We start from the raw sequence: 21,895 nt of genomic DNA on the forward strand, positions 1-21,895 counted from the left end.
GCCACTGGGGGGTCATGCACAGTGCATGTTCTTCTTGCACCTTTTTCCGAGGCATTCCCTTTTGCGGGACCTTGTAGGGCTATCTCAGGGTTTAGCAGTCTCTCCCCCTTGCATACGTGCAACGCTAAGCCTTTGCTCGACTCCCCTCTATGGCGGAGTGCTGGTGGCGCTTGACATTGCGCATAGTCATTTTTGCGGGTGACTGAATTTGAATTTGTTGTTTATTGTTTTTAGTTAATAAAAACCATCACAATACAAAATACAGTTTAAATTTAAAAAAAAATTAAAATGATGTTGCTCCATCTTATTAAAACGTTATATATATTAATACATCAAATAACAGTTATATTACAATTTTATAAAATATAATCAGAGCGTAGTTATAAGTACTTTACAGTTTTCAACAGGTTTGTACGGCGGGTACGTAGGAGATATGACCAGCATGATTCTATTGTTCACGATGTCGTCAATTACCATAACTTTAGCTTCCTTAACAATGACATACAGTTAAAGCCTGCATTCATGGATACTTCCTACTGTCTCTTTTACTGCTTTGTCATGGATTTGCAAATATTTCAGCAACTTACAATTTAGGCGAGGATCGGTAGAGTCCAAGCTTCTCCTGATTGCTGTTCTACATGTACGGATCCCTCGCTCATTAAATAAAAACTTTAAAAGTAATTGGTGTGCATTCATCATTTCGGGGCATATACAAACCAAATGCACAAAATCTTCTTCTGCAGCGTCACATAATCTACATGTTTTTGGTCCATTATATTGCCAAGGAGGTTTTTCAGATAAATGCGGCAGGTCCCCTAGGCGCATAGCCATTAATTGCTTCTTAAAGCGCACTGGATAAGTTAGTTGGAAATAGGTTGCAGGTTGCAATGTGACATATGTTTTAATTGTCATCCATGCATGAGCTCGTCATGAAAAAAGACTTTTATCCTCTATCAATGAGTGATTTTTAGCGGCTTTATTCATAGCCTGGCAAAACGTGTGATGCGACAGTTTTAAGGTCCACAAATCACCCGCATTTATTAAACGTAAAGAGGAATATAAGTATTTACTGTAGGTTGAGTTAGCATCATGGATTATGGCTTCCCATAGCGCTTTAACTAAAACACTTGATTTGTTATTTCGTATTTTATGCATGGTTTTAATAAAGTGATACCTTCTTGCTATATTTTGCTGCAATAAACGAATTTAGGCTGGGGAGGCGTTAGATGGTAGATGGAAAACCTGTTTATATGTTTTCGTTTGTAAACTGTCTAATAATTTAGCATCCCTACCATACATCACCGCACTTGCATAAGTTAGCGAATGAAGGAACTTTGCTTTAATAACTGCAAGCAGTGGTTAATAGGAGGGTCCATCTAATTTTCTTGCTAACAAGCTAAATGCATGTATCAAAGCTTTGCTTTTCCCAGCCATGTAATTATGTTGCGCTTGAAAATTAAAATTTTTATCGAAATGAAACACCAGGTACTTATAGGTAGTAACTTCTTCTATGATTTGATCTTCCAGCTTGATCTTTAGAGATGCACCAATGTTCCTCCCTATACGAATAGCTTTTGTTTTCGAGATATTTATTTCTAAATTGCTATGTTTTGTATAGGTCGCTGTTTTTTTGAAGAAGTCTTTGAAAACCAATTTCTGTGTGACAATATCATCAGCATAAGCTAAATGGGATATCGTCAGTGGTCCTAGTCTTGGTGCGTGTGCGTTAACGGAATCCAAGTGGAGAAACAAATCCGCCATAAATAGATTGAACAGGTATGGGTCTAGCACACAGCCTTGCTTAAGCCCCCTAGCCGTTGGTATTTTCCTTGACAATTTGTTTCCATCCCCTACTTTAATTTGAATCCACATATCTGTATATAATGATTCGATTGCTCTTAGTAACTTTGTTTGTATACCCCAACTTCTTAATTTGGCCCAAAGAAGTGAACGATCCACCCGGTCGAAGGCAGCCTTCAGGTCTATGAAACAGAGTTGTAATTTTTTCTTTAGACGTTTGCTTTTTTCCGCAATAGCTGATACTGCTAGCATGTTAATTGTGGTACCATATCCCTTTCGGAATCCCGTTTGCTGTGATGGAATCAGATTCTTGTCATTTGACCACTCTATTAGCTCTTCCAATATTATTGATGCATAATATTTTGCTTCTGTATCAGTAAGCGCTATTAACCTATAGTTGGATGGATTTGTTTTATCACCTCCCTTATAAATAGGGTTTATTATCGATCCTCTCCAACTATCAGGAATTGAACCTGTATTTTCCACCTCTTTGAACAATGGCATTATGCGATTGGCCCAATATTTTGGGTCAGTTTTAAATAAGGCTGGTGGAATGCCATTTGGACCGGGAGCACTATCACTTCTTCCTGATTTATTAACATTTTCGATTTTAGTACTCAATGTATCATCCATTTCGGGCACATGGGCATAGTGGGAATGATGGTTCAATCATTTGGTTAATTTTGTTATTTTCATTAGTCCTTAATTGATTTTCAGCTACAAAGAGTTTTGTTAAATACACAGCCCAAGTTTCTTCTGTTACGATTGTTGATTTTTTTGCGGGTGACTGCCGGCAATCAGCCTTTCTGTGACATTGTCACTTTTTGCTGCAGTGGCTGACTACCACTGAGGGTCATAACATGCTCTTTTGGCTAGTCTTTGCTTCTAACCCCTTTTCTCAGGCTTGACTTGGGTGCTGTACTTGTGCTTGCTGCCTAGGGAGAGGAATACAGCATGTCTCTCCTGTGCCTTTCTCTTGCTGGGCAGCTGGGTGCAACTGGTGTTCTTTATTCTGCTGTCAGTGGCTGGCCACTTCGGGGGGCGCACGGTACACTCTGTACCGTACACTCTGTAACAGCCTTGGCTCTTCTGTTTTAGGGCTACTCTGGTAGCAGTGGGCTTTACATTGGGTTCAGGGAAAATGCTGCACTGGTTGAGGGTTGGGTCTACGCAGGGTGTGGCCCACTTGCCAGACGCATAGAGCCTGTACCTATCTATGCTTATTTGTGGTATATTATCAGGGCTGCCATTAGAGGCAGAGTCTCATGCTGGGCGGGGTCACAGGGTGCAGTCAGTGCTTGTTGTGGCTGTGCTTTACAGCATCCATCTTCCTTGAACAAGGTAGGTGTAGAGGTGCCACAGTTTGCAGCTTATGAATCTATGGGGTTTTGCATAACAAGTGTCGTGGTCGTGGGACACTGCTGGCTTACGTTCTTGTAAGGTGCTTGTATGTGATGTGGCACATTGACAACCAGGTGGCACTACAGTTATTTCTCCTAGGCCACGGAAACTTTTGCAGGAGCTCCTTAGTGCTTCTTTGAGTAGATGCGGTGCCGCCAATGGCAGCCAGGTGGTGCTGCTGGCATTTCGTAGGCCACAGGTCTCTGCGCTGAAACTGCACTCTAATTAAGGCTGTCCATCTTAGCCCCGGTTGTGGTGGCCACAAGGAGTGACTCCGGTAAGTGTTGGCTGTATTTACAACACGTTACCTCTTCCCCCACAGACCGCTTTGCCAGTATGGCAGGTTTTGCCTGACAATGCCGGCGTTGTGAGAGGATTGTTGGGAGCATGGCCATTGCTCCTGGGTGCTGTAGATCCGCTCTACAGGACGGCAGGTGTTATTTTCACTTTTCCTCGCTGCTGCTGCTGTGGGCGAGTTCGTGGGGGTGCTGCAAATGTCTCTCGGTGCAGGAAGCAGGGCCGGCTTCTACTTTCTGCAGTGGCACCAGGAAGCAGGGCTGGCTTCTACTTTCTGCAGTAGCACCGTGTTGCTCTCCTTTCACTTGCGGGCGCTTAATTCACTGGCGAAGGGAGCAGGTGATGCCTCGGTCACTCCTCCTTTTGCTAGCGGGTTAATGGATTGGTGGCGGGAGCACTGTCTGCCGGAGAACCACCTGCCTGGCAACGTACCTCCCCCATTGCTCTGCAGACATCGAGGTCAGGGTCTATTGGTGTTCCAGCTTATGGCGATGTCCTGAGGGCAGTTACAGGCTCGTTGCTGGTGCCGGGTGGGTAGCACAGTCAGCATTCAGAGCAGGTGGGAGGTTTGGGTCACAGAGAGCGGGCATGGGGTCTTGCGCTCCGAGGTGCTACCTAGAACTTCTCCTCCGTTAGCGGGATAGTGATTGTTTATGCTGGTGCTACCATACGTGGTGAGGTGTAGAAGGGCTCCTGTTACCTCCTTTCTCGCGCAAGGCAGCACACATGGGGGTCAGAACCCTCGTCGCCATTGTAGAGTCGTAGGCCCTAGGCCCACATGCTGCTCGATAAATCACACAGACACAGCTGTAAGGTACGTGTAACTGGCCCAGGGCACATGCGCCCAACCCTTTTATTAGCAGGGTCACCTGACCGGTGACGCCTGTGATGGGTGGGTGTTACACAGGGTGACACACTAGAACGTGTTCATCCGAACACTACACGCACCACGTACAAAGGCTTCACAAGTTACTTATACATTTACACCAGACTAAGTGCGTGTAGCAAGAGTCCAAATGTTAATCTAGGCACGCCACAGGTTTACAGAGCAGACTCTGACAAACACATTACTCGCTATGAGATCAGAACATTAGCAGCGCACGGCAGGTCAGAGCATGATGAACATTCCTAGGTAAATAATTCATAGCCACACGAACATTGAAATCATCAGCAAGAATAAATGGGTGAAAGGATACAGTTCGTTCCAACGAAGCAAAATGTCAGTTTAACGGACAAAATGATAAAACTGATGTCAATTTTAAAATACAATTTTCCACATGTGGTGATGCAGGTGAGACGGCATGAGGAGCAGGTGAAGGCTGAAGTGGTGTATTGATGGGTTGGGGAAGGACCAGAGTTTCTAGCGCTGGGCGTGACGCAGACTGGTGCAGAAGGACTTGCCTTTGGCGCACCAGTGGCATGCTGGCTGCACCTGTGCTGTCCTTCAGCAGCTATTAGGTAGGTTTAGCTATAGCCATTTATGATATTAATGTGGATTGTATATTTTCAGTGTTTAGTGTGTTGGTGAGTGTCCTTCGGGGATGCAGAAGTAAAACGTGAGATGATAGTAACACGTTAGTCAACTGCGCCTAGTAGATAATTTTCCTTGTCATGTTAATATTCTTTTCTTATATTTTAGTGTGTGCCGGTTATGGAATGTCTGTGCGCGTCGAATACTGAAGACGCAGCAGACCATAACATGGATCTCTTCAAGTGGGTCTGCTTCCCGTGACGGTTGTTCATTGGTTCGGGTGGTAGAACAAGAACTTGAGGCAAGTCTTTGTTACTCTACATTCAATTCCTGCAACGTAACATAAGCTCCTAGTTTCCAATTAACAATATTTTTACGTTTTCAATAAATGTGTTATTTGAGCAATATTTTTTTGTAATGCAACATTTTTTAATTGGAAATCCAGTCTTAAAGTGTTGTGAATTGACTTGGCTACCTGAAAAAGCCAACCTACTGTGTATGTAGTGTTTCTGGTCATCTAACTATCATGTTTATGTTTTGTCACTGGGAAATAAAAAATTGTTTTACTGTCAATCTGCTGGTAAACTGTAAATAGTAAATGCTAGATATTTCATTGTATATTTCATTGTAATAAAAATAAACCTATTAAATGATATAGTTGTGTCTTGAATAGAATTCAATAGCACACAGTTTGGCAGTTAATGATGTAGCTTCATCTAAATCTAGATTAATCTACCTTCACTTGCCAGAGTATTCAGTCCAGAATTGTTTGAAACAATACTTTCCCAAATAATGGGAAGGAAAAGTCTGCATAGAGAGCAAAAATATGTGGGTATCTTACTGGCTTCGCAGCCTTGCAGTCCTTATTTGTGTGTTTCTGTTGATATATAAGGGTCTGCATGTCTAACGTTGTAATGTTTAACCAAAATGTTTGAGAACTGCATAACAGCTCAGACCAAGGGCAAAGGTAACTCCGACTACTCACTGTTGAAACACACTGGGGGAAAATATTTTTAGTGCTGTCTCACAGGTTTTTATCTCTGCTTTATGGTGGTTTCCCACACTACAAGTTTACAGTGCTTCTGTCTGAGTCAAGACTACACTGTTGGAGGTGGAGGCTGCATTTTTCGGGAGGAGTGTCATCCACAAATTTCTATTCCTCGACAACTAGCTGACATCCTCGCCCCAGTCGGGGTTCACTGCTTGACGCACACTGTAACTCCATCATCGTCTGATTAATTAGCAGTGCAGTTTCTACCAATTTCAGTGCCTACACTTTCTTGAGACCATACTAAACACAGTTTTGTGCAGGTCTTTCTCTTACTTCAGTGGGTCCTCGACATTCAGGATATGATTCCAATGTTTCAGGCTCAAGTGGCTCTTCAATGGCTTGGAATGATGCTCTTACATTTGGGCGGCATGGCCTAGTTTGTCCTTCTCATTTCCCATGCATAGTGGAGGATAAGGATAAGATCTCTCCAGATATGCCTTAGGAGTCAGTAGCTACAACACTTAGGAAGTCTTCCTGCTCCATGAGGAGTTCTACTTCAGTCCAGACTTAAGACCAGAACTGGTGGATGTGTCCAATCTGCCATATGCTGCATCAGGCTTTTTATCTGCTTTGTCACTGGTTACTGTGGTGACATGCTTCCTCCCTGAATGGGGTGGTCACCTTGGGGAAATGAAAGTTTGTAGCCTTTGGTTTCCGGGAGAAAATCTGCTGGAACTAGTGGCCTTTTCTCTTGCTTTGAGCCTTCTCTTCCTTTCTTATGGTTTAAGTTGATCAATTTCTGTGAGATAGCACCATAGCAGTCCTCTTTCTCAGCAAACTGGGTGGAGCAGTGTCCCTAATCCTTTGTGTGAGGTGCTTCACCTGAGGCACTAGTCCCTAAGAATAAGGCTTTTCGGTTGACAACGCATCTAGCATGGGTGATCGATGTCGGGGCAGATGTTTGAGTAGGTTATCTTTAGAGGACCACAAATTAGAGCCTCCCCTTGTCACAATAGAGATGGTCTTTTCACATTTGGGGTGCCCATAAATTGGCCCTTCTGCTTCAGTCCTCAACAGTAAGTGTTCCTAATTTTGTGCGCTGCACTCTCCACTTCAAACCTTGCTGGGAGATCGTGTTCCCTTCGCAGTGGATCCTGTGTCTGCTGTATATATTCCTTCCAATTTCTCTTCTGCTGTGGGTCCTTCTGAAAACCCACTGTGGGCATTGGTTGATTTGTCATCCCAGTCTTAGTAAGGAGGACTTTGGTTCACCAATCTATTGGAATTCAGTGTTCTGCCTCAACAGAACAGAGCAGATGAGCTGTTGCAGCAGAGTAGTTGGGTACACCATCCTAACCATTGGTTGTTTAGACCCCACTTGGTCTTGTTATCAGCATTTCTGTGTTTCCCCGACCAGTCTTTTCTGGTGACCCATTCTGGCCAAATTTTTTAAGGGTTTGTTACAGAGGTTTCCTTTCGTAACTTTCAATGTCCAGTGTGGAATTTTCAATTTACATCTTACAATTATCATGGCTCCACAGTTTGAGCCTCTTCACAGCTCACAATGCAAGTGTTGAACTTGGTAACTGCCTTTCTGGTGGTCACTGCACTTCTCCTTCAGTTCTGCGAAAGTCACTCTTTCATCTTTCCTCCTACTCACCCCTCTGATGAGTAGAGCCTACATACAATGCTACCTAAAAGAGTGGTCTTATTCAGTGCTGCTTGACTGTGAGAGTACTGGGTGAATAACCAGATCTTTGTGGATTCCCTGGTTCTTGGAAGGGTAATGTAGTGACCACTTATATGTGGTTAATTGACAATATGTTTACCTTCAAGGTTAACAGCAAATATATACTTAACCTTCATTATATTGTAGTACTTGATATTCTGTCTACAATATTTTTAAACTCTGTTCTGGTATACAGCCTATTCTTCAATCAATCGTTTTTCTAGGATCTTGCTTAATAGCCACAAATACGGAGCTGAAAGGAATACTATTCTCCCTATTACTGAGACTATTTTTTGGAACGAATCATGCCACCATCACAAATTGTTTTAATTTCATCTTGCAAATAGCTTAGTTAGGTTGGCATTGGGTAAAAATGCAGGCCACTATATTACGGCCTTATTGACCACCATTAACATGCTGCTTCTTTAGAAGAAATTGTATAAATTGGTGTTCTTTCTTCTCTTATGTACGTGATAAAGTAATCCCAGCCATGTTCTAAAGATATTGCACGTTACCTCTGTGTTCTGTGACCATATAGAGAAAAAAGGCCCTCGTCCAAGTTCTTTTTATAAAGTGATGAAACTCCAAGGTGTCTACTCTCTACTGAAACGTCTTAAATCTTTGGAGGTGTTTCTCTTTCATTTGAAGGATAATGAATAGTTGTATAGGTGCAGTATAAAAGGAGAATCTGTAGTTCGAAACTACTCAGATCTAAAAAAATTGTTCCAAGAGCGGATTAGAACCAGTTTAGTGTAAATCAAATTAAAAGCGAATTGTCAGTTAGAAAGAGAAGGAATATGCTGAGATTATTTCTTTCCTTTAATGAACTGTGTGCACATATATTTATGTTGCCTTGATTCTCCTTTTTTCTGATCATTGTTTATTTAGAAAAGCATACCAATAGCCTGTGTGATATGATACATGACTTTCAAATTGCGTCCCCTCTCCAAAGGAGGTAGCATGAAATCTGGGTTCAGACTCATTGAATATTGTTCAGGAACTAAAGTTGTGGTTGCTGTAAAGTACATTTTAAATGTAGACTGCATCAAAAAAGGAGCCTCATTGTGCTGCCAGGAGGTCAGAGTTTTCAGAATGTAAAAGTAGGTCGCACTGAAATAGTGCAAGTTTGTTGTGTTTTGACTTTTATTTGCTAAAGGAGCCCTGGGCGGCCAACTACGCTACGCTCGTGAAGTTTGCGTAGCTTGTGCTACTTCGCGCTACGCGAATTGCACGTAGCACAGTGCAAAATCACGTAGCTGGCATTTTTTGCTTGCTCGCGGTCCTCAACATCAAGTTGGCGAGCGAGAAAAATGACATCCCGGCGAGACTTTTTCCTCGTTCGCGATCAGCAACATCAAGTTGGCGATCGCAAATGAGGAAAATAAACCTCCTGGCGAAATTCTCAACGCGGGGAGATCAGGTTACTCATTGTAAGTGGTCGCGTATGCTCTCGACTGCTCGCGATGAGAAACTACCAGTCCGCGTTGAGAAAGCTGCCGCTCGAGTTAAAATCTACTCGAGCGGCAGAAAACGACAGCTCGCACTGTGCCAGTTGCCGTTTTCAATGATTGCACAGTGCCGGATGCTTGTCCGCACTGTGCAATCATCGCAAACAGCGCACTATGCAGTTCGCGTAGTGCTACGCGTATCTCGCGTAGTGCGAAGTGCACTTCGCGTAGCTTTGCGTAGCGTAACTACGCTCAGGTTTACTAGTTTGATACTTTGAAAAGCTGTGTGGCTGCTACATCTGTAGTCTGCTAGATCATTCGAATCAGCGAAAAATTTTAATTATATTTTTTATTTTTATTGTCATATTAATATTAGAAAATGTTTGCATACTGTCCAGTAAAACTGTTTCCCCTATTTACAGAGAGTTCACATGCTGCCACAAACTTTTCTTTATATTATTGATGCTAGCACTTTTAGTGGACATGGAGTGCATCGCGGACAAAAGAAAGGTGAGCATAGAAACATGCCTTCATTTTGTTATAGTTTCCATTTTTGTTGACAATAGTGCTTTGTAAACCTCAACCCAAGAAGAGTTAGCTAATCGAAAATATGGGGTAACCCTGATGTCTGAAAAATAGTTTTACCTTCCTAAAAGCTCTAAAATTATTAAATATTTGAAGAACTCTTATAGTGAATGTATACCTAGTGTTCGTCTGGTAGGTTATAACTAGCAGGCGTTTATGCTGTGCCTTCTAAAAAAAAGTTGTACTTGGATTATACTGAACCAACAACCTTTCACTTATTTTTAGTACCTCTTTTTCCTTTCAGTACAACCCCTTTTTTAGGTCTCGGGCCTAGCGTCACACTGCGTAAGCAGTGTGGGCGGAGCCCGAGATTTAATGTTTTCCTACAGTGGGGCATGAACCCGCCCCTCTTCTCCATTGGCTGGCCTCGTAAATGATGGCCAGCCATTGGAGGATTGGGGCGTCATTCAGTTCAAGCCCTGACTTTTTCGGATTCGGGGGCGTGTTTTTTGCAGCTTTTAACTCTGTGACCTCATCCGTCACTCAACTGCAAAACCACGCCCCCGAATCCGAAAATGGCGGCGCTTTTGTTATGCCATTTTGCCCCGAACGCCGCCGCAAGAAGTCGCCGAGTCCTCGCCCCAGCCGGTGAGTGCGCTTTTCTGCCATCCCTGTTCCTCGTTCTGCTCGCTCCCCCCACCCCCCTGTTTCTCGTCCCGCCCCCTATTTACATTAGGATTTCTGTAGCGCGAACTGAGCCCGTAGCAGTCATAAGTGCCGTAGTGGTGAAGAGTTCCAGTGAAGCAGAGGTGGTGTTAGGTTAGGTCTCTACGGAAGACACTGCCCTTCGAGAGAGGTGTATTAAGCTGCTGCTGCGCGTGCGAGTGTAAGGGGGGAGAGACTTAAGTGCTATACAGCGCTTCTCTGGTAGGCTGGAGATGTGAGGAGATTGTGGGGTGCGGCCCACTGCGGGAACAGTGCGGCCTGGTTATGGGCATGTCTGTGTGTCTCCGTGGGTCTACACTCAGTGTAGAGAGGGGCCTGTATTCAGCCGCTCTCGTTCTTTTCTGTCCTTGCCATGGGTGCACTGCTCAGCCCCGCATGAAGGGCACACACCAGAGTACACCTTTCGTGTAGCGCGCACAGGGAGCGGAACCTCTTCTAGGCGCTCAGGCTTCGAGCTGTGTATGGTTTAGTGTGCCTTCGCTGTCTGCTCTCATGCTCCAGGCCAGAGCAGGGTCGTGTGAAGGTGGGTCGCCAGCACCGGGAGAGCACGGAGCCATCTTACACCTCAAGACTTCCAGAGAGCAGGGGGGCCTGGGGCCTCACTGCCGCGCGGAAGATAGTATTGTAAAGTGATACACATTACAGAGCACGACGACTTTTTTTATTTTAAAACTATCGTATATTTAACGCAAACTTTCCAATGTCTTTCTCTTGGCAAGGTCAGAGGCTACACTTTAGTTTCCAGTTACTAATTTGCAGTTGTATCTTGTTTGATACCCTGGACACATATCTTGCTCTGTTGTAAAGCGCTCTAAAGCCCATGAGCCAAGTCCGCGCTATAGAAAACCGCGACTAAACAAATAAAATAAAGAGTAGAGCATCGCCAGCGCCTTGTTGTTGTGTTGAGGCACCTGAATGTGAGGCGGAGTCAGACATCCAACAATGGCCTGGGTGTGAGGGTTTTGCAATCAGCCCCTCTCCACGGGGAGGATAAGGGGACATTGTCCTGATGGTGACAGAGGCGGGCCCTCACCCCAGGGGTGGAGGGGAGAAACAACTCTTGCTCCAGAGACGTCCCCTCCCTGGGGGGTGTGAAGAGCCCCCTTACGGGTTCAGAGGGCTCTGCATGCTCCCTCCGCCCCGACGAGCAGCTGTGAGCGGCAGGCCAGGTGAAGGGGCCCGCACCCCAGGAGCCAGGGAGATCAGTGAACTTCCACCCCTTCTGGACGCCCCCCCAAACTTTCCTTATCACACAAGTGACCAAAAGGGAAGCACACACAGCCTGTATTCCCTGTTAAAACTCTTATGCAAAGAGATGCAGCCAAGAGACCCGACCCCCGTGGTGGCATCCAAGCAGAGGGGGGGGCTGAATGGAATTCTGTTCACTCTGGCTACATCCATCCGGATTCAGTGCACATATACTGCTCACAGTGCTCTGTGTGTAAAACCTGCGGCACCAGCCAATCTCTGTGCCGGCGCCGACCCCCATTGCATCCCAACTCACCTCCCAGCGGAGCTCGCAGTGCTCCAGCACACCCTGGTGCACTTCAGCATACCGCAGGGCACTCAGCACACCCTGGTGCACTCAGCACACCCTGGTGCACTCAGCACACCCATGTGCACTCCAGCATACCGCACGCAGTTCACCCATGTGCACTCCAGCATACCGCAGTGCACTCCAGCACACCCTAGTGCACTCCAGCATTCCGCAGTGCACCCAGCACACCCTGGTGCACACCACAGAGCACCCAGTTCACCCGTGTGCACTCCAGCATACTGCAGTGCACGCAGTACACCCTGGTGTACTCAAGCATACCAAAGTGCACCCAGCACACCACAGTTCGGTCCGAAGATTTAATGCGCTGGTCTCCAGCTCTGTCCCTGCTCTCCTCTTCTGTGATGTCATTCTGTTCCCCCTGTTTTTCTGTGCCTCTGTTCCCTGCTTGTCATCCCGGTTTTTCTATGCCTCTGTTCCCCCGGTTTTTCTGTGCCTCTGTTCCCCCGATTTTTCTGTGCCTCTGTTCCCTGCTTGTCATCCTGGTTTTTCTGTGCCTCTGTTCCCCCGGTTTTTCTGTGCCTCTGTTCCCTGCTTGTCATCCCGATTTTTCTGTGCCTCTGTTCCCTGCTTGTCATCCTGGTTTTTCTGTGCCTCTGTTCCCCCGTTTATTTCTGTGCCTCTGTTCCCTGCTTGTCATCCCGGTTTTTCTGTGCCTCTGTTCCCCCGGTTTTTCTGTGCCTCTGTTCCCCTGGTTTTTCGGTTTCTGTGCCTCTGTTCCCTGCTTGTCATCCCGGTTTTTCTGTGCCTCTGTTCACCTGGTTTTTCTGTGCCTCTGTTCCCCCGGTTTTTCTGTGCCTCTGTTCCCTGCTTGTCATCCTGGTTTTTCTGTGCCTCTGTTCCCTGCTTGTCATCCCGGTTTTTCTGTGCCTCTGTTCCCTGCCTGTCGTCCCGGTTTTTCTGTACCCCTGTTCCCTGCTTGTCGTCCCAGTTTTTCTGTGCCTCTGTTCCCCCGGTTTTTCTGTGCCTCTGTTCCCTGCTTGTCATCCCGGTTTTTCTGTGCCTCTGTTCCCTGCTTGTCATGCCGGTTTTTCTGTGCCTCTGTTCCCCTGGTTTTTCTGTGCCTCTGTTCCCCCGGTTTTTCTGTGCCTCTGTTCCCCCGGTTTTTCTGTGCCTCTGTTCCCTGCTTGTCATCTCGGTTTTTCTGTGCCTCTGTTCCTGCTGGTCATCCCGGTTTCTGTGCCTCTGTTCACCCGGTTTTTCTGTGCCTCTGTTCCCCCGGTTTTTCTGTGCCTCTGCTCCCCCGGTTTTTCTGTGCCTCTGCTCCCCCGGTTTTTCTGTGCCTCTGCTCCCCCGGTTTTTCTGTGCCTCTGTTCCCAGCTTGTCATCCCGGTTTTTCTGTGCCTCTGTTCGCCCGGTTTTTATGTGCCTCTGTTCCCTGCTTGTCTTCCCGGTTTTTATGTGCCTCTGTTACCTGCTTGTCATCCCGGTTTTTCTGTGTCTCTGTTCCACCGGTTTTTCTGTGCCTCTGTTCCCTGCTTGTCATCCCGGTTTTTCTGTGCCTCTGTTCCCCCAGTTTTTCCGTGCCTCTGTTCCCCGCTTGTCATCCCGGTTTTTCTGTGCCTCTGTTCCCCCGGTTTTTCCGTGCCTCTGTTCCCTGCTTGTCATCCCGGTTTTTCTGTGCCTCTGTTCCCTAATTGTCATCCTGGTTTTTCTGTGCCTCTGTTGCCCCGGTTTTTCTGTGCCTCTATTTCCCCGATTTTTCTGTGCCTCTGTTCCCCCGGTTTTTCTGTGCCTCTGTTCCCCCGGTTTTTCTGTGCCTCTGTTCCCTGCTTGTCAGCTCGGTTTTTCTGTGCCTCTGTTCCCTGGTTGTCATCCCGGTTTTTCTGTGCCTCTGTTCCCTGCTTGTCATCCCGGTGGCTCTGTCTGTGTGCGTGGCTCTGTCTGTGTGCGTGGCTCTGTCTGTGTGCGTGGCTCTGTCTGTGTGCGTGGCTCTGTCTGTGTGCGTGGCTCTGTCTGTGTGCGTGGCTCTGTGTGTGCGTGGCTCTGTCTGTGTGCGTGGCTCTGTCTGTGTGCGTGGCTCTGTCTGTGTGCGTGGCTCTGTCTGTGTGCGTGGCTCTGTCTGTGTGCGTGGCTCTGTCTGTGTGCGTGGCTCTGTCTGTGTGCGTGGCTCTGTCTGTGTGCGTGGCTCTGTCTGTGTGGCTCTGTGTGCGTGGCTCTGTGTGCGTGGCTCTGTGTGCGTGGCTCTGTGCGCGTGGCTCTGTCTGTGTGCGCGCGTGGCTCTGTCTGTGTGCGCGCGTGGCTCTGTCTGTGTGCGCGCGTGGCTCTGTCTGTGTGCGCGCGTGGCTCTGTCTGTGTGCGCGCGTGGCTCTGTCTGTGTGCGCGCGTGGCTCTGTCTGTGTGCGCGCGTGGCTCTGTCTGTGTGCGCGCGTGGCTCTGTGTGCGCGCGTGGCTCTGTCTGTGTGCGCGCGTGGCTCTGTCTGTGTGCGCGCGTGGCTCTGCCTGTGTGCGCGCGTGGCTCTGCCTGTGTGCGCGCGTGGCTCTGCCTGTGTGCGCGCGTGGCTCTGCCTGTGTGCGCGCGTGGCTCTGCCTGTGTGCGCAAGTCTCTGTGTGCGTGCGCGTGTCTGTCTGTGCGCACGCGTCTGTGTGAGCGCGCGTGTCTCTGTGTGTGCGTGCGCGTCTGTGTTAGCGCGCGGCTCTGTCTGTGTGTGCGCGCGTGGCTGTGTGTGCGCGCGTGGCTGTTTGTGCGCACGCGTGGCTGTTTGTGCGCACGCGTGGCTGTTTGTGCGCACGCGTGGCTGTTTGTGCGCGCGCGTGGCTGTTTGTGCGCGCGCGTGGCTGTTTGTGCGCGCGCGTGGCTGTTTGTGCGCGCGCGTGGCTGTTTGTGCGCGCGCGTGGCTGTTTGTGCGCACGCGTGGCTGTTTGTGTGCGCGTGGCTCTGTCTGTGTGCGCGTGGCTCTGTCTGTGTGCGCGTGGCTCTGTCTGTGTGCGCGTGGCTCTGTCTGTGTGCGCGTGGCTCTGTCTGTGTGCGCGTGGCTCTGTCTGTGTGCGCGTGGCTCTGTCTGTGTGCGCGGCTCTGTCTGTGCGCGGCTCTGTCTGTGTGCGCGCGGCTCTGTCTGTGTGCGCGGCTCTGTCTGTGTGCGCGTGGCTCTGTCTGTGTGCGCGTGGCTCTGTCTGTGTGCGCGTGGCTCTGTCTGTGTGCGCGTGGCTCTGTCTGTGTGCGCGTGGCTCTGTCTGTGTGCGCGTGGCTCTGTCTGTGTGCGCGTGGCTCTGTCTGTGTGCGCGTGGCTCTGTCTGTGTGCGCGTGGCTCTGTCTGTGTGCGCGTGGCTCTGTCTGTGTGCGCGTGGCTCTGTCTGTGTGCGCGTGGCTCTGTCTGTGTGCGCGTGTGGCTCTGTCTGTGTGTGCGCACGTGGCTCTGTGTGTGGGCGTGGCTCTGTGTGTGTGTGTGTGTGTGTGTGTGTGTGTGCGCGGCTCTGTGTGAGCGCGCGGCACTGTCGGTGTGTGTGCGCGCGGCACTGTCGGTGTGTGTGCGCGCGGCACTGTCGGTGTGTGTGCGCGCGGCACTGTCGGTGTGTGTGCGCGCGGCACTGTCGGTGTGTGTGCGCGCGGCACTGTCGGTGTGTGTGCGCGCGGCACTGTCGGTGTGTGTGCGCGCGGCACTGTCGGTGTGTGTGCGCGCGGCACTGTCGGTGTGTGTGCGCGCGGCACTGTCGGTGTGTGTGCGCGCGGCACTGTCGGTGTGTGTGCGCGCGGCACTGTCGGTGTGTGTGCGCGCGGCACTGTCGGTGTGTGCGCGCGCGGCACTGTCGGTGTGTGCGCGCGCGGCACTGTCGGTGTGTGCGCGCGCGGCACTGTCGGTGTGTGCGCGCGCGGCACTGTCGGTGTGTGCGCGCGCGGCTCTCTGTGTGCGCGCGCGGCTCTCTGTGTGCGCGCGCGGCTCTCTGTGTGCGCGCGCGGCTCTCTGTGTGCGCGCGCGGCTCTCTGTGTGCGCGCGCGGCTCTCTGTGTGCGCGCGCGGCTCTCTGTGTGCGCGCGCGGCTCTGTCTGTGTGTGCGCGCGGCTCTGTCTGTGTGTGCGCGCGGCTCTGTCTGTGTGTGCGCGCGGCTCTGTCTGTGTGTGCGCGCGGCTCTGTCTGTGTGTGCGCGCGGCTCTGTCTGTGTGTGCGCGGCTCTGTCTGTGTGTGCGCGCGCGCGGCACTGTCTGTGTGTGCGCGCGCGGCTCTGTCTGTGTGTGCGCGCGCGGCTCTGTCTGTGTGCGGCTCTGTCTGTGTGCGTGCGCGTGGCTCTGTCTGTGTGTGCGCGCGTGGCTCTGTGTGTGTGCGCGTGGCTCTGTGTGTGTGTGCGCGCGCGGCTCTGTCTGTGTGTGTGCGCGCGGCCCTGTCTGTGTGTGTGTGTGCGCGCGCGGCCCTGTCTGTGTGTGTGTGTGCGCGCGTGGCTCTGTGTGTGTGTGTGTGCGCGTGGCTCTGTGTGTGTGTGTGTGCGCGCGGCTCTGTGTGAGCGTGCGGCTCTGTCTGTGTGTGTGCGCGCGCGGCACTGTCTGTGTGCGCGCGCGGCTGTCTGTGTGTGTGCGCGTGGCTCTGTCTGTGTGTGTGCGCGTGGCTCTGTCTGTGTGTGTGCGCGTGGCTCTGTCTGTGTGTGTGGCTCTGTCTGTGTGTGTGTGCGCGTGGCTCTGTGTGTGTGTGCGTGGCACTGTCTGTGTGTGTGCGCGTGGCTCTGTGTGTGTGTGCGCGGCTCTGTGTGTGTGTGTGCGCGTGGCTCTGTGTGTGTGTGCGCGTGGCTCTGTGTGTGTGTGCGCGCGTGGCTCTGTCTGTGTGTGTGCGCGTGGCTCTGTCTGTGTGTGTGTGGCTCTGTGTGTGCGTGCGCGTGGCTCTGTCTGTGTGTGCGTGCGCGTGGCTCTGTCTGTGTGTGCGTGCGCGTGGCTCTGTGTGTGTGTGTGCGCGTGGCTGTGTCTGTGTGCGCGTGGCTCTGTCTGTGTGTGTGTGCGCGGCTCTGTATGTGTGGGTGTGGGTGGCTTTGTGTGTGTGACTTTGTGTGTGGGTGCAAATGCAATAGGTCTCGCATTTGCGAGCGATTAAGCTATTGGCATTGTAAATGACAATGCCATTTATTTACATGCTTTAAAAACAAAAACATAAATAAAATCTCATGAGCAATGCCAATAGCTCTAACTTTAAGAATGCCGAGAATATTGCATTGTAAATACTTGTCCTTCCAAAGTGTTCTAGTTGCCTTGGATAACAACACTTCAACTGCATGCACATTAAGGCCTTAACGTATTTGACCACCCTTAAGTAATATTTAGTCTGGGCTTGGGCTAGTAATTGGTGCTGTTTTTCAACTGAGAATGCAAGAAGTTGCTGCCTGTCTTATGAACATATCTGCAGTCTTCAATATCCTTGACCACTGAATACACCTTGAAAGAATAGGCTGCATAGGCATTGGAGAGAAGGGCATTCATTCCAGGATGTCCTTTATCAGATAAGCCCTTAATAGTCACCATTGCACCAGACAATACCACCAAAAATCTATTTGTTAAGTCCACCTGCCCTCTGCAGAGTCTGCTATTGTTTATCATCCTTCTTCTGCTTTTTTCTCGATGAAGATGGTATCCAGGACTTCGTTAAATTAAGAAGTGCGCGCAGTTAACTCACCTGATACACTGAGCACCAGTAGTCAGAATGTAAATATCTGGAGTAGGCACCCACAAGAGCGCGCAAGGCTCTTAAGTAATTCTGGGAGATATATATTGTATTCTGCTTGTGTTATTTATGACAGACTAAGTAACATTTTAGCGTAATTAACATTTCTTTTACTAATGCTGTATGCCATCAAATCAGCAAATTTCAGATTCAGAATGAACCAGCCTAATTTCAAACTGAATATAAATAATCTTGAAAAGAAATGCAATTATAAGTAATGAAACTCCTTTATTTTGGTGTAGCAATGTTTTGCGCAGCTTGGAAATTGTGCACATTAAATGAATGTCATGCTTCGCAATTTGAAGGTAAAATCTGTGAGCGCATTTATACTTTTATTTCATCTATGTATAGCACACATTACGGAGGGAAATGTTTACTGACTAATGGATCCACTACTGAAACAAATAATGAGCACTACATGTTTAATAAAAATTCTGTTTTTCTTATATAAAATTGTCTATAAAACTGACTGGATATGGCTCTTGACTTGAGGTCGATGTAATCTGTATAACATAGATCAAGGCAGCGGCAGTTTAAGAGATCATCTGTTTATTTTAATCACTGGCACCTATGGAGACATTACATCCTCCTTGGATTCTAGAAAAAAATACAGCTGCTGTGGAAACCTTTAACTCTTCTAAGCAATGGTGCATACCTCATATACACCAACAGTGGTTAACAAATTAAGTCATTATTTATGTATTTACAACAACAATTTTGTGTTTTTCAAACGTACAATGAACCATCCCATGTCAGAAGGCAATGGAGTGTTAAGCCGGCTAAGGCAAAAGAATTGTTAATCATTTACAAGAGATAACCATATTGTAACCTAGGCACAGTTATATCTCGGTCATCACTAATCCCATGCATAGAGTACCATACAACTAGAATAAATAAAAAGCACAAAACACAAAATTCGCCTCCTTTCCCCCAACCCTTGTAGATTATGCCTTTGTGAAAGTTAACTACTGGTCTTGTGCCAAAATAAGTGCACGAATCCACCATCCCAGTATTCCTGCCTCCCCCTTGAGACTAGCGAAGCGCTAGAGTTACTGAGCACCCCTTTTTCTCTATTAAAAATTGAGGGCTTTAGAGCCCCAAGTCTAGGTTAGTTTAATGTAGAGGGGATGCCCTCAATTAAAACGGTGAACAATTATTCTCAAATAGTTCTGAAGTCAAGCTGGTTCTCTGCATCATTGTGAGCTAGCTTCTCCATTGCTAAAAGATTTGAGAGCTGAGAATACTAAAAAGTAATAAGTGGGGGATCCACCTACGTCCAGTGTGCTGCTATCATGAATTTGGCACCCTAGTTCCACATAACCACCCTATCTGCCCTGCACTGGTATTACAACGCTTGTGGCTGTATACCAGTACTGTGAGTTCATCTTGGCGAATGGAATAGTATAAAATATTTTAGATCACCTGCAGGGCTTCTGTCAAAAGCTTAACAATCGGCGGGCAGTCCCACCAGATATGCTTAGCATTTCCTATAGCCCCCAACCTCTCCAACACACAGCAGAAAACGCCGGGATAGAAGTTATGGAGCTTGGCCGGGTGTGGGCTCTAGTGGCAGCTTCAAGCTACATGCATTCTCTGTGGTAATACCCAATGACTTATTTCCATGTATCAGAATCGTTCCCCCTGTGATGCCCCAAATTCTTTCTTGTGGGTAATTAGAGAGCCCTACAAATATTGATTGATTTCTTACAGTCCTCAGAGGATTTATCCTACCCATATTGAAACATTGAAACAAGTCGAAAATCACCACCACTCCGGGTCCCCCCTACCCCCACCCCCAGCGGCCCGACACGACCGCCGAATATCCCCGCGAATATCCCCGCTTGTATGGCACACAGTAGAGAGGAGGATGGGGGCGAGTGACAGCCACAACGGGGCACACACCCAGCAGTGTACAGAGCCCGGCCGTCACAGCGGGCCCACCTCACACTCGAGCGCCAGCGTGGCCGCCTCCAAGTTGCACAATATGGCCGCCGGCGCATCGCGTCGCCCACTCCAGCAGTCTCCTACCTCCGTGGCCCGAGCCGGCCACCGACGCGCGCAGCAGCCTCTCAAGTCTCTCTCCAGGAAAGGGACTCCAGGCCGCCACACGCGAGCCCCACCCGACCGTTCCGCAGCAGAAGTCGGAGAGGGGCCCACAACCAGCCCGCCGGCCGCTCTGCCACCAGAGCTACGCCTTCTCCCGACCGGGACAGGAAACTCCCCGGATTCACTCAGGGCACTACCCCCACAGGCCGCAGCTCCTCTCTCTCAGCGACCGTATCTCCGCCGCCGCACCTCCCACGGCATCAAAACTGGCCCGGGGTAATGCCAACACACTCCGACTGCGGTAGAGTCACTCTAAAACCGACACCGAGTCGGATAAGCAGGATCAGTGTACAGGATTATGTGGGGCTGGACGGAGCGCGCTCAAGACACTACCGCCATCGTAGCTGGCCAAGCTACGCCCCCAACGCTATCACATTTTAGCTTCACCTGGTTATCTTGGCTTGACGTGGTGAAAAGTCATGTCATGAAGAGACGAAGATCTGCTCCTTCAGCTTATTTTTGTAGATCTCTGATGCATATGAGGTCTTGTGTGATTTTCCAATTCCTTGAGTTTGTTGTGACACTTCAGCTTAGGTCTGAAGATTAAGTATTGTCTCTTTTGAATTATTGATTGTTTTCTTCCAGCATTTGTAATTTGCCCTCAATATCTATGATTGTTGTCCCAAGAAGTCAATCTATCAGCGAAACTTCAAGATTTCTCATTGAGATCTGAGTGGAGATCAGTCACTTGTTGGCGTAAAATTGAGCTTAATCTCCTGGAGCTCAGCCTTGAAAGTCTATAAAGTGGCCACCAAGTCTGCTTTTGTTAGTGCCATTGAGTCTGAACAGGAGTTTCCACCCCTGGCATCAGTGAGGGTGAGTGCATCACTTTTCTTTTGTAGGAATCAAAGGAGCCAACCACAGACTTCTGGGCTGATCTTTTATCCGGCGTTCACTTCAGAAATGGCATGCAATAATGGCAGGCCCTGGGAATTCCCGGTCGGGGTCACCTTAATGAGTTAGCATGAAATCCAGGTGCCTGCTTGTGGTGTCTTTTGTGCACATTAGAAGAGTGTAGGTGCTGCCACCAGATGGCCTGCAACAGGGGCCCTCCAACGCTATTTCACAAATTTTCAGACCCTCTCTCCTCCACCCAAGCATATTGGTTGTTAATTGTGTCACGTGTTGGTACTGCATGTCTATTCTCTCTGGTTGTGGTGGGCAGGGCGGCTCCTTCGCAATAGCAGAGGAGCTGCACCCCACTGGCTCAGAGCCATCAGGTGTAAAATAAACGATATACTACAACCGTTTTATTTTTCATTTGCCGGATCTGAGCCAGCCGTAGCAAATTCACCAGTCCCAGGGCTTCCTTTGCTCATCACCTCCCCGCTCGCCCCCTCCTCCCCAGCCTAACCTCCTGTCTCTAAGTTTTAGGCTCAGGCTGCTGATGGGTTTGTGTTGCCATTGCATTTTTTCCCCACATTGTCCAGTCCTATCATGTATCCTTTTATGAAGGGCCATGTGGTCGGCATCTCAAATCTGCACCCGACATCCCCTGCATTAAGACTACCATCCTATTGCTCTTTTCAACATTTTACCACATTACTCGGCTGCTGCTGCTCCCTTTCTCATCCCAGGCGCCATCTTGGTTCCAGACCGACCAGAGCAAATGATCTTTGCAACAGGTGGCAGACCACACTGCCTAGACTCCAGCACCTCTCCCCACATCCAACCCAGGATTATTTTAATGTTCCCCTATGTATGTGGCTACATGGTTGGCTGGAGCTGAAATGGACATTTTGGTTAGGTGGATCATTTTTATCCGTAGATACTGTACACAGGTACATTACAGAATAATTGTTTGACTGTCTGATTTGTTTTAAATGTGAAATGGATTTTGTACCTGTATAATTTATTATGTTATTTTTTTTCGATTTGGATATCACTAGCTTGTGATGAGAGCCACTAGATCTTTCAGAACTAAGAAGCTTATGTTTTCAGGACTCCTCCCACAGGGTCAACCTCATGACATCTGCTTTCACAAACCTTCCAGACACCTCCACTTGTCCAGACTTCTACTTGAACACATTCCACACATGTGTAAAACCATATACGGTGGTTGAGCCTTCTCGTCTAGGAAAACCAAAAATTAATTACCTGTCTGATCTGTATAGCGCCTAGACGCCTCTGGGCAGTAGGCTGCGCTTTATAAATATTTTCATTCATTCATTCGTTCATTCTCATGCATCACTCCTAACGCTTGGCATG

The 21,895-nt window shown here is 48.7% G+C and overlaps 1 protein-coding gene across 1 annotated transcript in view; it reads left to right on the forward strand.

Moving 5' to 3' along the window:
• The window catches only part of FBXO22 (F-box protein 22), a 242,467-nt gene that overhangs the window by 84,384 nt on the left and 136,188 nt on the right, over positions 1–21,895 (forward strand). Inside the window, exons 2-3 of the mRNA XM_078685154.1 lie at positions 5,138–5,270; positions 9,560–9,647. Coding sequence (XP_078541280.1) covers positions 5,138–5,270; positions 9,560–9,647 — 221 coding nt within the window. The remainder of the gene's footprint in view (positions 1–5,137; positions 5,271–9,559; positions 9,648–21,895) is intronic.

The sequence above is a fragment of the Lissotriton helveticus genome, chromosome 3_2 (genome assembly GCF_964261635.1).
Source record: "Lissotriton helveticus chromosome 3_2, aLisHel1.1, whole genome shotgun sequence".
In the NCBI taxonomy this organism is placed as follows: domain Eukaryota; kingdom Metazoa; phylum Chordata; class Amphibia; order Caudata; family Salamandridae; genus Lissotriton; species Lissotriton helveticus.